General features: G+C 36.1%; 1 protein-coding gene across 1 annotated transcript in view; it reads left to right on the top strand.

Moving 5' to 3' along the window:
• Sucla2 (succinate-CoA ligase ADP-forming subunit beta) overlaps window positions 1-9033 on the top strand; it is a 29312-nt gene extending 20279 nt beyond the window's left edge. The window contains exons 7-11 of the mRNA XM_048341369.1: window positions 1033-1194; window positions 1290-1432; window positions 5960-6080; window positions 6928-7016; window positions 8279-9033. Of these exons, the coding sequence (XP_048197326.1) occupies window positions 1033-1194; window positions 1290-1432; window positions 5960-6080; window positions 6928-7016; window positions 8279-8353 (590 nt within the window). The 3' untranslated portion in view covers window positions 8354-9033. The remainder of the gene's footprint in view (window positions 1-1032; window positions 1195-1289; window positions 1433-5959; window positions 6081-6927; window positions 7017-8278) is intronic.
• Window positions 9034-13940: the final 4907 nt, after the last annotated feature.

Genomic DNA, 13940 nt, shown 5'->3' with positions numbered 1-13940 from the left:
CTTGTATTTTTTAGCTATCTATCATTTTAGGAACTTCAGGAATGTTATAGTTAAGATTGGAGTGAGGAAGAAAAGTACTGGAAGGTGAAGTCAGGAAAGTAACCTTTATCATAAGAAGTCACCTTTTTCTGGTAGATGCTGATTGGAATGGGTGTAAGAGACAATGGCAGGAGAAAAATTGGGTTCAACAAGTTTCAACATCTTTTAGAAGTTCATGTGTTAAGCATTATGAGCTACCTATGTGCTTGATTTCTGTCGTCTGATTTTTGTTTTCTTTTCCCCTCTTTCTTTGTTCATAATCCTTTAATGATGTAAAACCTTCAGCTGGTGTTATAGCTCAATAGGTAGACCATCTGCCTTGAAAGTGGGAAGCCCTGAGTTTAATTTTCAATACTGCAGGAAAACAAAAAAGCAAAACCCATTCCCATTATTAGCTCACAGGCCATAATAAAAATAAACACAGCCAAATTTGGCATGTAGGCCACAGTTTACTAATCTCTCTTTTCAGCAAAGCCTTTCAGAAGTTCTGTTCAGGAAGCGGGTGGCGAAGGTGAATGTTTTTATTTTTCCTTTTTATATAAGGTGGGGAAATACTAGTATTTTTGCAAGTCACTGGAATTTAGCCACTAGGAAGGTGGTGGTCGAGATTTTATTATGTAGCAAAGACAGAATTGCTGCAATAGTATTCTTGGGTCATGAAGATGGGACGGGATTTGGAGCTTAGAGAGGGTTAGCTAGGAGCATAGACTTTCCTGGAAAGTTTTTAAGGTCTTAAAATGCATGAGTTTTTGTCTTGTTTGTTTTTTCTTCCTTTGTCGCCTAAGATGGAGGTAGAAGTAGTAACTTTGGGGTACTTTAAATTTCAGCTATTTAAAAACCAGTTTGAAATAATTGTGAACATAAATTGAAGTATGTCAAATAAGTAACAAAATTAAAATGTGTTTTTTTCCTTGAACTATATAATATTCGATTGTTGCATCACTTATTGCATCTTTTGTAAAGTTGAGATCACTTTCTCTTTTTCTCTTAAAGTGCTATGTATGGATGCAAAGATCAATTTTGATTCTAATTCAGCCTATCGCCAAAAGAAAATCTTTGCCCTTCAGGACTGGACCCAAGAAGATGAAAGAGACAAACGTGCAGCTCAAGCAGATCTCAACTACATTGCTCTTGATGGAAATATAGGCTGTCTTGGTACTACATGTTTTTATATTACAGCTGGCTTTGCTACACTTACTTTGTTATCTCTGTGTTTGTTCCTTATACAAATCATCTTCCCTTCTTGATAGTAAATGGTGCTGGTTTAGCTATGGCCACAATGGATATAATAAAACTCCATGGAGGAACTCCAGCTAACTTTCTAGATGTTGGTGGTGGTGCCACAGTCCAACAAGTAACAGAAGCATTTAAACTTATCACATCAGATAAAAAGGTAAGGGCAGAGCTTATGCATTAGAATTTAGATTATGAGGAGTAACTTGAGTAATTAATAGATTTCATCATTATGTTAGTTGAAAAACTGTATTCAAAAGATCCCAAGAGTCTGGAAAAAAGTTAACATCTTTCAAGTACAATAAAAGTTAATTTGACAAAGTTAATTTGTTAGCTTTGTAAATTTAACAGTCAAGGTGAACAAATATTAGATGGCCTAACTTTTGATCCTGAAGGGTTACTTATCATATGAGATGATAGGTCATGTGGAAAAAATTTCTTGAGATACTATTTGACCACAGAAATCCCAGAAATCAAGAAAATAAAGCTACAAAAAAAGGAAAGAAAAGCCACCTATAATTTTATATAGGATGACTTATATTGTTATTGACTTAATTCTTTTCTTTAAGGTATATTAATGACTGTATGTTCTACACAAACACATTACAAGTACATTCTTTGGGAAATAGCTTTTGTTAGGTGTAATTCACATATTGTACAATACACCCATTTATATATATCTTTAAGGCCAGGTACTGGTGGTTCATGACTACAGTCCTAGTTTCTTAGAAGGCTGAGATCTAAGCATAGCAGTTTAAAGCTAGTCCAGGCAGACAAATCGGAGATTATTATCTTTAACAAGCAAAAAGCTAGAAGCACAGGTATGGCAACAAGTGGCAGAGCTCAAGCCTTGAGTGAAAAAGCCAAGTAAGAGTAGTTGGACTTGGGTTCAACCTCTAGTGTACACACACACACACACACACACACACACACACACACACGGAGACTTTTTTGCTGATGGATCTTGATTTTTTTAAATTCATTAAAGTAATTCTTCTAAAATACTCATTTTGATGTTTATATGTCTTACAAGTGTATCATAATTTATAACTATATATTTATTAGTTATTATTGAAATACAAGGGATGTGAAACATCCTTATCTAAAGATGTTCATGTTATTATTACTCACAAATGCTGGTTAAGGAATATCTGTTGGCTGGCCAGTGTGGATTTTGTAAGGCTTATAACAAAGTAAAAAATAATGGTTTCCATGAAGGTAGTTGTATAGAACTTAAGCTGGTTCCTCATTGCTAGGGGATCCTATTTTACTCACTGTCGGATCTAATGCCCAGTGTATACCTAGGCCATTAATAATGTTTATCATTGGTGTTGCTAGCAGTTTCCATCTAGAACCATGTACTCTAGAATTTTTAATAAAACAAATTAAAATTGTACTGCCTTTACTTTTGATCCTAAAGGGTTATTTATCATATTTTTTTTTTTTTCTCTTCAGTGGCGCTATGAGTTGACTTTAGGGCTTTGTGCTTGCAATGCAGGTCCTCTGTCACTTGAAGCATGACTCTCTTTTTGTCTTGGTTACTTTTGAGGTAGGGTTTCACTTTTTATGCCCAGGCAAGCCTGGGCTATGATCCTTTTGCTTTTGCTTTCCCACACTGCTGGGAACACATACTACTATAACCAAACATTGTGCTTCCTCTGTGACTGGAATAATGACCCGGCCATTGAGTGAAATGGAGTCTTGTGAACTTGTATGTCTGATTGGGTCTCATGAGTCTTAATTTTACTAAGAGGATTCGAGTAAAATGAGACATAAAATGTGCCTATTTCATTGGGTGTTGCTGCCTCTTACACTGTTGATGCAATAATAGAGGTTTAAATTTGGGTTGTGATGATGGTAGACAATTGGTTGTAACTATATTATACTACTAATAGTTATTGGATGTGCATTTGAAAATCGTCAGGATATTGAGAAAGTTGATGTCTTAGGAGTTGATAAGGTAATCAACCAAGAATGAAACTTTACCTCTCAGAGTTGAAGGTTGAATAAAGAAGAAGGCTCATTGAAAGAGAGAACAAAGTGGTAGGTAGGTGAATGGATAGATAGAATAGATCAGGAGAAGGTAGTGAAGTTAGTTTGTTTGAGAAGCAAGGTGATAGGCAACAATGCTTAATGCTGTAGAAGTAGTCAAACACAATAGAGACTGAAAGAGCTGAAGAACAATAGAAGGAGGAACAGAGGCCAGTTTGGAAAGAGTGAAGCTGTGATTAGGAATTGAAGAGTAGGAGACTTCCTCGTGAGATGACTCTTCCAGGATGATGATGATGATGATGATGATGATGATGATGATGATGATGGTGGTGGTGGTGGTGGTGATGGTGGTGGTGGTAAATGAAGTCCCAGAAAGGACACACTGTTTTCATTTGAAAGAGGTAGACTATTTAATATATATTACTTGAACAGAGGTGTTGGAGTAGGTATGACAAAATTAAGCATGCAGGTGAAATTGTTTTTTTTTTTTTTTTTTTTGCCAGTTCTGGGGCTTGAACTCAGGGCCTGAGCACTGTCCCTGGCTTCTTCTTCTTTTTTTTTTTTTTTGGCTCAAGGCTAGTACTCTACCAGTTGAGCCACAGTGCCACTTCTGGCCATTTTCTATATATGTGGTGCTGAGGAATCGAACCCAGAGCTTCATGTATACGAGGCAAGCACTCTTGCCACTAGGCCATATTCCCATCCCTGAAATTGTTGTTGATTGACATATCCACACATTGCAGATTCTGTTGTGAAGGTCAGGTCAGACTAAGAGAGTAGAAAGGAACTGAGGGACCAGAGAGAGGCTTTTAAGAAACTTTGTGTGTGTGTGTGTACTTGGTTCTACTTCCAACTTGTTGGCCGTTAATTGGAAATAAGAGTCTGGTGGACTTTCTTGCCCAGGTTCACTTCAAACTGGAATCATCAGATCTCTCAGCCTCTTTAGTAGCTAATATTACAGATGTGAGCCACTATACCTGTTGAAAGAGTAGATGAGATTTACAGATTGATATTCTGGAAATGTTTGTTGTGGTATGGTCAAGTGTAGGATTTATTGTTGGTAGCAATCAGTTAAAATGGAATGAAGTGAAAGTGGCTTGGTAGAGACCCAGTAACTTTAAGACTACAGTGATGGGTGATGTTTTCTAGTGAATAATGAAGCTATCTAGAAGGAAGTAGAAGAGAGGAAAATAGGAGAGGGTCCTATTCCACAATGAGTTCTAGTCCATTTAATGGAGGGCCACTCCTTTCCCTTTTTCTTTACTTTCTTCTTTTTGCAGTATTGGGAATTGGACTTAGAACCATATTCTTGTTAGGTAGGCATATTACCACTTGAATGGCATTTCCAGTCTTTGGCCTTTTTGTTTTTCAGATAGGATCTCACACTTTTGCATATAGGCTCTTGTTACCTTTTGCCCAGGCAGGCCTCAAATCTCAATTCTTCTATTTCTTCTTCCCAAGTAGTTGGAATTAAAAGGATTGCCATGCCTGACCTAGAGAATCATTTCTTGAAAGTCTACAAGTAATAGTGTTAAGAAAAGGACTGTGTAGTATAGCCAACATCATGGCAGTCACCGAAAATATTTATGGTTGAGGTTATAGGGAGCTCCTGCCTAGAATATTCAAGGTCCTGTTTGATCTCTTTTTTCTTTTAGTATTTTTTTTATTATTATAAAGGTTATATACAGAGGTGTTACAGTTATGTAAGTCATTCTTTTTAGACAGTGTCACCCCTTCCTCTCCCTGTTTGGTCTTAATGATCATAAGAAAACAAACAAGTGAAAATATTTAAGTGGAGTCTAAGATTTAGATGGAGAAGTTTATGATCAGAGCCTCCTGGCCAAAATTTAGCTGTCTTGGACTTCCTAGCTTCCATAAGAATTGAGGGAGACAGTATTTTGGTATATCTGAAACCCATGTATATCCTGCTACTTGAGAAACTCTGGTGTATCTGAATAAACTCTTTTTTTTTTTTTTGCCAGTCCTGGGCCTTGGACTCAGGGCCTGAGCACTGTCCCTGGCTTCTTTTTTGCTCAAGGATAGCACTCTGCCACTTGAGCCACAGCACCACTTCTGGCCATTTTCTGTATATGCGGTGCTGGGGAATTGAACCCAGGGCTTCATGTATTCAAGGCAAGCACTCTTGCCACTAGGCCATATCCCTAGCCCCAAAACTCATTTTTTTGGGAAAGGATAAAATACCGAGTCAAAACTTATCATTGTAATAGTAACCCAGGTAGCCCCTGGGGTTTAAAGGTGAAGTGTAGCCAAGGGAGGTATGCAGGATAGGGTGAGTGATTCTGATAGGGGTTTGTGTCAAAAAGTGGTTACATTGATTGTGATAAATGAAGAGATAATAGGGTATCTTGATATGACATTGGCTTAGGATATGAATTAAGATGATCATGTTGGTACATGGTTGTATTATATAGGAAGAAGTAAATGGACTTAGGTCTTGTTCATATGGGGTATAGTTAAAAAGAGAATATAAGCCATGTCTTGAAATTACCCAAGGAAATGGGAATAAGTTTTGGTGGGCAATGGTCTAAGCTGGATTGGGATATGGCAGTTTGCACTGAAAATGTTTCCAGGGGACTAATTTTAGTAAAGCACAGGTACTAGTATTTTCTTGTGAGGGAAGAGTGAATATTCATTCCTATATAATTGTAACCTATTGAAAACACTTTATTGACAGGTACTAGCTATTCTGGTCAACATTTTTGGAGGAATCATGCGATGTGATGTTATTGCACAGGGTATTGTCATGGCAGTAAAAGATTTGGAGATTAAAATACCTGTTGTGGTACGGTTACAAGGTGAGTGTTAAAAGACATCTTGTACTTGATTCATAATTCCAGGGAGGTCCGTTTTTGAAAATGTAGCTGTGTCTTGTCTCTCTCCTCCCTCCCTCCCTCCCTCCCTCCCTCCCTCCCTCCCTCCCTCCCTCCCTCCCTCCCCCCCCTCCCTCTCTCCCTCCCTCCCTCCCTCCCTCCCTCCCTCCCTCCCTCCCTCTCTCTTCCTCTCTCTCTCTCTCTTTCTCTTCGTTTCTTAAATATGTGGGTGTGATGGACCCAGGGCATGATCTCAGGTCCTGAGTGCTCTCCCTGAACTTTTTTGCTTAATGGTAATGCTCTATCATTTAAACCACATCTCCACTTCGGCTTTTTGGTAGTTAATTGGGGATAAGAGTCTCACAGACTTTCCTGCGTGGGCTGGCTTTGAACCTCAATCCTCAGATCTGTCTCCTGAGTAGCTAGGATTACAGAAGTGAACCATCAACACCTGGCACAAATAGTTATATCTTTTACTTGTGAAGCATCATATATAGTGAAATTTTAAAAACTTAAAAGAAAATATTATAACTTTGGTGCAGTAATGATCATAGTTTTGTTTGGTATAATTTGATACACTTTTTACTTGTGACTTACCTGAAATTCCGACTTGCCTTAATTATCTTGACTATGGTAAAGGGAGGTGAATGTTTTACATTGTAACTTCAGGCTTTTGTAATATTTTCTTTGCATAGAAGTATGCTAGGTGAATGAAGTACTCCTTTTTTGAAACTTTTAATAATACCATATGTTGTGGCAACAAATTTAAATATACCTCTGTGTGTGTATATATATATATATTTAAAACTTCTGTATATTTGTATATTTTCAGGTACACGAGTTGATGATGCTAAGGCATTGATAGCAGACAGTGGACTTAAAATCCTTGCTTGTGATGACTTGGATGAAGCTGCTAAAATGGTAAATGAGCTATTAGTCTAAGGGTAAATTTGTAGCGTATAAAGGATTTACCAACTCCTGTAGTCTAAAATGAACCAGCCAATTATTAATACTGCTTGTAATAGTGGGCCAGCTAAATATATATAATAAACTGTTAAAAATAATCATGCTTATTACAAATAGTAAGGCAAAACTTGAGATGGATGATTGTGATGGATACACAAACTACTAAAATGGCAAATGAACATCTTCGTCTGTATGAACTCAGGGCTTGCACTGAGTTTTTCTTAAAGAAAAAGAGTCTTTTTGCCCAGGCCTTGGATAGTAACTTTCCTATTATGTCTACTAGTAGCTGGGAAAACAGGCAGGCTCCATTGTGCCCAGCTTGTTGGTAAAGAATGGTATCTTTCTAATAACTCTTTGCTCAGGTTGGCCTCAAACTATAATCCTCCCAATCTCCATGTCCTAAGTAGCTGGGATTACAGGTATAGGCCAGCACATTTAACTTTTTTTTCCTTTTTTTTTCTTCTGTTTTTGCATTTACAGAAGTAATACTTGTAGAGGTGTTTGAAATTTTTTTTTGCTTATAGATGTCATAACAGTAATAATATTAAATAGGATGATGTTAGTAATTCTCACCATTTTTGAATATTTATGTGCATATAATTTTTTTCAAGGATTTTCTTAATGTAAGTTTGGTTTTAAGATTTTTATTAATATGGATGTGGAAACAGGCTAGATAACTTATTCAAAGTCATATATCAAAGCATGAGAATGACAGTTCAACTCAAGAACACCTAACTTCAAACCCTGTTTTTCCCTTTTTCTTTTTTCCTTTGACCCTGACAGTCAAACCTGGAGTCTTGCACATGATAAAGCAACCATTCTATCACTGAGCTATTGCATATCCTCAGCCTCAAAGTCTTTTTTTTTTTTTGTAATTACTCTGTTAGAAAGCAGATGCTAAGGTTTGGTTTTAAGGATGTGTGATTTGTGTGATATTTTGTATAGAAACCAGTTGATTCTCAGATTATCAAAGTGCAGTCATCTATATAATCTTTCTCTTCAGAAAGTTTTCACATGTGGGTTATGAAGAATGTCAGACTTGACTATTCTTTGAGACTGTCAATTCCTTGTGAGAATACAATATGATGAATAGCATCAGAACAGTTCTGATGTTTTGGAAGGAAAAGATTGTGCCTTAATTTTACATTGTTGTATAGTTCTGAGTTTACCTTTTTATCAATATAGACACAAAGATGCCCTGTTCTTTTTTTTTTCAGGTTGTAAAGCTTTCTGAAATAGTGACCTTAGCTAAGCAAGCCCACGTGGATGTGAAATTTCAGTTGCCAATCTGATCTGATAACCCAGTGGATGGCTGACCATGTTAAATGTATTATCATCCTTAAAAATACTGTGTTCTGTGTTTTGCTCCTTTTCTTTTAATTTTGTGGAGACCTTAATTGCCATATAGGCACACAAACTTTTGAAAGCATTTGGTCTACATTTAATTTGGCTGTTCAGAATGGACTGTTTGTATAAAGAATATATAATGCAAGTGTCTAGTTTATTTTGTTGCAGTCATCTTTTGGTTCTTCTACAGAATGTCACTTGCGATATGCCTGTTCATTGTTGCATACAAGATTCTCCATTGATATGAGTCCTATAAATAAAATAAATATAAATATAAAGCTTTATTCTTTAATATTAAAATGTATTATAGTATCTAGCTTCATTAGGAGATCACTTTTTTGTATCAGAAGTGTTTTATCTTCAGCACCAAATAAATGCACACTAAATATATCAATCACTATTTATAAACAGAGCTTTCAAACACTCCTCAGAATATTCTTTTAGATATTTCAGTAAGGTAACTTGTTAATTATTGAATCATTGCAAAACACCAAAAGCTGCAAGTCTTCATGGTTCTGTGGTGTTAAGAAACTCCTGCAGGTTTGTATCAAATTTGAATATATTTGCATAGACTTGGTAGACAAAATTACTGTCAATTCAAGTTAATAAAAATTTAAAAATGTGATTTGGATTAATGTTGTTTTTGAGTTTCTTTTTTATTTTTTGAAGTAAACAGTAGAAAGTGATATTTCAGTAAATAGATCTTAGGAACAAATTTATAGGTCATACCTGGTATGAAAGTACATATCTTAGAACTACTTTTGGAGAATTTAATAGAATTCTACTATTCATGGGTGTGCCATATACTGTATATTTAAGGAAAAGATACTGTCCTTATTTCCCTACATGCACATGTGCTTATACATACATGCATTTTTTTGTTCACGTTAAATTGTTGATATGTAACTTAATAATAGGAAATAGTTATTTGAGAAGTTCTACCTATTTTGGTGTTCCTAAAATGTAATTCTGTGTGTGTATGTGTATGTACACATCCACTACTATATACTGTAAATGACATCACAACACTGTGATTATGAGTATAGAATTTCTTTCTAACACTTAAGCCCCAGCCCAGAAAATCAACTTTGGTTTAAACTTCTTTCTTTAATTTTGTAATTTTTTACTGTGGAATAGCTCAGGATGTCAGTTCTAAGTAACAGAATTGATAACTGTGCAAGGAAATGTAATTTGGATTATAAAATTCTTGCTTTAATAAAATTCCTTAAACAGTGAAAAAAAATAAAATAAAATATTTGACTTAAATGAAGTAGTGGAAATGAATGAGACAGCATTGCTCATTTGGAAGCTGGTGTCCAGAGTGAGCTTGAAGAAGAGAAAGCTGGGAAGGAAGGGGTGTCTGGATTACATCAGAGGTGAAAATCATGATGGAACCCATTGAGTGCTTCTGAGATTGAGACTATGGCAGCCTTTGCCTTGTTATCTAGCTCAGTTCTTCATCTACTCTGACAGAATTTAGGGGGTTTTGCTTGAAATTTTAACTTTGCCTCCCATTGAGCAAAACCACAGTTCGTACGTAAAAAAAAATTTATTTCTTTATTGTTAAAATGATGTACAGAGGGGTTACAGTTTCATATGTAAGGCAGTGCATACATTTCTTATCCAACTTGTTACCTCCTTCCTCATTTTTACCTCACCTTCCCGCCTCCCCATAACACTTTGTTTCTTTACCTTCTCTACTTGCCCAAATAGTAGTCACGTTTTTGTTTTTCCTTTGCTCTTACATATGTGTTGTTCTAACTGTCCAGTCTCTTGCCTTTCATGGCTGGTGGGTTCGAACCCCTGCCACCCTGCTTGCCTGCTCTTCCTTGAAATTATCACTGTGAGTGCAGTCAGCAGGAAACTGTTTCAGTAAGCAGCCAGTCCTATTGGTTGGCTGGAAAGGAGGCCTGAGTGGGAGAGAGCTGACCTTCCAGCAACGAGTCAGCTGCCCGTGTAGTTTGATGGCTCTTCACATTACTACCTTTGTTGTTCACTGTTGGGGTCATATCTTTGGAATGGAGGTTCTTTACATGAAGTAGATATATGAGGATTGTGGACTTTATTTTTTTTTTCAAATTTTTATTATCAAACTGATGTACAAAGAGGTTACAGTTTCATACGTTAGGTGGACTTTATCTTGTCCCATCTGTAACAAGGCATTCATTCACCTCACTTTACCCAAGAAAGAACTGTGCAGAGGTAATTAAAGCTGTGGATTTGAAAATGGAGATTATCTTGGATTTATCTGTTAGACCAATCTAACCCAGTAGCTCTTAGGAGCAGAGCACATAGTTCTGTTGGAGGAAGAGATATGACATGAGCAATTAGAGAAATTTCAAGCATAAGAAGAATTTAGTCCCTTATTGCTGACTTATTGCCTTATTGCTGGTTCCCTATTGGACATAGGGGACCAGAGGGAGACTAGCTGGATATGTAAAGCTAGTGGAGCAAGGAAATGGGGTCCTACAGTTATGAAGAGCTGGGTCTTGCTAACCACTGGATATGTTTGTATTGCTGGAGTTTGATAGGAGCTCAAAGAGATCTCTGAAAGGGGCAGGGAACCTTAACTTGATACTTGAGATTCTCTGATTACAGAAAAGATTTTTTGATATTCAGGGTAAGAGACTGACAAATTTATTCAGCAAGTAGAGCAAGAAGTAAAGATGTACTTCACAGGTGTATGTATATGTAGGAAAGATGCAAATGAGCTGGGCTAGCAAAAGTATAAATCCTAGGAAGAGGTGACCCAAGGGTTCCTGTTAAATGTTCCTTTGGAAAAGCAGTCCCCTTGTTTTAGGTGATAATTGGCACATCCTAATCATTCCTCTTATTATAGTATTTTGATATGATCTGTTTAGCCCGGAGGCATTAAATCTTGTAGGCTGGTTAGTTCCAGGTGTCTAAAGGGTAGTGTTTGTACTTCTAATCAAGTTATATATTAATACAACACATATTTCTAAATTCCTGCTTTCTGCTCTCATGCTCATTCTCATTGTGTTATTTGAAAGCAGAGTCTTGTCAGCCTCCTGAGGAGAGTATAATCAGCTAACCTCTTGATTTTAGTTTTGTGAGAGAAGAGAATCCAGCCAAACCCAATCAGATTGTCTCACACATCTGTGAAAATAAATCTGTGTGGTTTCAAGCTGCAAAGTTGTTGACAATTACAAAACTGATCCACTGCTATTCTGAATTTTATGAATCAACTCTTCTCAAATTGGGAGGTCATTTTTAGAAAATTCACATCAGTCTTTTTAAAAGGAGTTTCAAAAAATTTTTATGTGTTATGAACTGATTTTTTACAATAAAAGAAATTATTAGGAAGCATATAATTATTAAAATGAAGTATACTCTAATTTTTATTTTAATAGGCCTAACAATATAAAATTGTTCTTTCAAATTTATGTATGTTTCCAAATCTTACTCTGAAATATATTTTTCTCTTGCAGATTTGTGAATGGTTTATGGATCAGCTTCAGTTCACAGATCACATTTTGGGTAGGACTGAGGAAAGCTCCATCACATCCAATTTAGAAGGAGGAAAATACAAGGAACTGGAAGTAGTATGTAAACAAATACCTAGGAGATGAGAGGCTGAGCACTGAGTAGTTTGTACTTAGTGATATCCTGCTCCTTACTTTGCAAGTCCATGAAACAATTGTTGGTAATCAAAGAAGGCAAACCACTGTTGTGTGTGAGTCATGTCACTGCCAATACAAGTAACCCAAATAAAAAAGCTTAGCAAATTGTAGGATGCCTTGAAAGGGTCAGGGAGGCCTAAGCTCTCTGGCCTGGTTTGTTGCTAATCAAATGCTAAAATTCATTAATGTCTTTCCTCGGACTTGAGACCATCAATTGAGACCTAGTAGTCAAGAAATTGTGGGTTAAAGTTCCAGAGTAGAGGGATGAGCTTAAAAAAAGAAGGTTGGAGAAAAGCCTAATTATTCCTAAAATTAGTTCCCAATGCAACAAAGCATCTTACTCTATTTTTAGTAGTGTATGGTGAAACAAGCAACATTTTAGAACAAGAGAGTTTGTTTTTGTAAAAATGTTGTATACGAATTGTAAGAATAAGCCCTCTTCAAACTAGAAATATATAAACAAAATATACAAGCAAATAAAAATTAGATGCCATTACAAAACCTAGAAATATAAAAATATAAAGATAAATATAATGCAAAATAACTATAAATGCTCTTGTTGACTTGTCTGTATGTGAACATGTATGTGCAGATATTTGACTATACTTACATTAGTAGGATCATACATAATGCCCTATAATCTCAAGTTAAAATTGACCATTATATGGCATTAAATATAGGTCTTTAATTGCTGCACATTTGAGAAGGATTTATCAAAACTTATGTAACCTAGGATTTGCATTATTGACCTTTGATTTCAAAGTAACAAGTGCTTATGTCTTTCAGCACCTGGGTTAATTTCTTATGATAAAATTCTGTAAGTGAAATGGATTAGCTGTGTAAAAGCACAAGTATACTTAACATTTTTCATGGCAGTTGCTGAAAGTCTCTATTGGTTACTTTGACAGGTAGAGTGTATAATACTTTTGTTCCATATCTTTAGCACTGTATTGCTAATTACCATAGGCAAAACATGTTCTTTCTATTTAATATTGATCTAATATTTCATCGAATTACTGGGCATTTGTGGAAGTGTGTGTGTTTTCATGTTGACTTTTTCTACTGACTATTCTTACTAATATTAAGAATTTCTTATATATTTTAGATTAAGCATTTGCCTATCATGTATTAAATATGTGCTGACTAGCATTTTATTGTTGTGACAAATATCTGGGAAAGGGAACCTAAAGGAGGAAAGAAGTATTTTGACCTAGAATTTCAAAGTTTTTAGTCCACGGTCACTTGGTTTCCTTTCCCTGTACATGGTGAAGCTCATTACAGTGGAAGTCCTTACTGGAGAAAAGCTGCTCACTTCATGCCCAGGAAGCAGAGGAAGGGCAAGATATACACCCTTCTGGCTCATGCCTCCACTAACAGACTTCTGCCATCTACTTTCTAATACCTCAATGGATTACTCTACCCCTGAGGCTAAAGCTCTTAGAATCTAAGTGTTTCCCAAAAGCTTATTAGCTACCAATCAACCTGTTAAGACATTAACCTTCAACATACTTTCTTATATGTCAATTTTGATAAAAATCAAATATATCACCCTTTTTGGCTTTCAGTCTTCACAACATACTTTAAAAGGCTTAATTTGTTTTGACATAAAGTATATAGCCCCCAAAGAGCCAGTTTCCCAAGTATCAACTACTTAAAATTTCATCAATTTACTAACTTTGAAAAGTCATCATTGTGATACTAACTTCTTGCATGTTTTTTAAAGTATATGAAATTCACATAGGGAAACTTTTTGTTGTTGTTGGTTGTGGGGCTTGAACTCTGGGCCTGGGTGCTGTCCTTGAGCTCTTCAGCTTAAGGATAGCGCTTTGCCACGTAAGCCACAGTGCCACTTCTGGTTTTCTGGTGGCTAATTAGAGATAAGAGTCTCACG

The sequence above is a fragment of the Perognathus longimembris genome, chromosome 3, assembly GCF_023159225.1.
Source record: "Perognathus longimembris pacificus isolate PPM17 chromosome 3, ASM2315922v1, whole genome shotgun sequence".
Lineage (NCBI taxonomy): Eukaryota > Metazoa > Chordata > Mammalia > Rodentia > Heteromyidae > Perognathus > Perognathus longimembris.
Note: the sequence above shows the minus strand (reverse complement) of the source record. Positions and strands in the feature narration are given on the sequence as shown.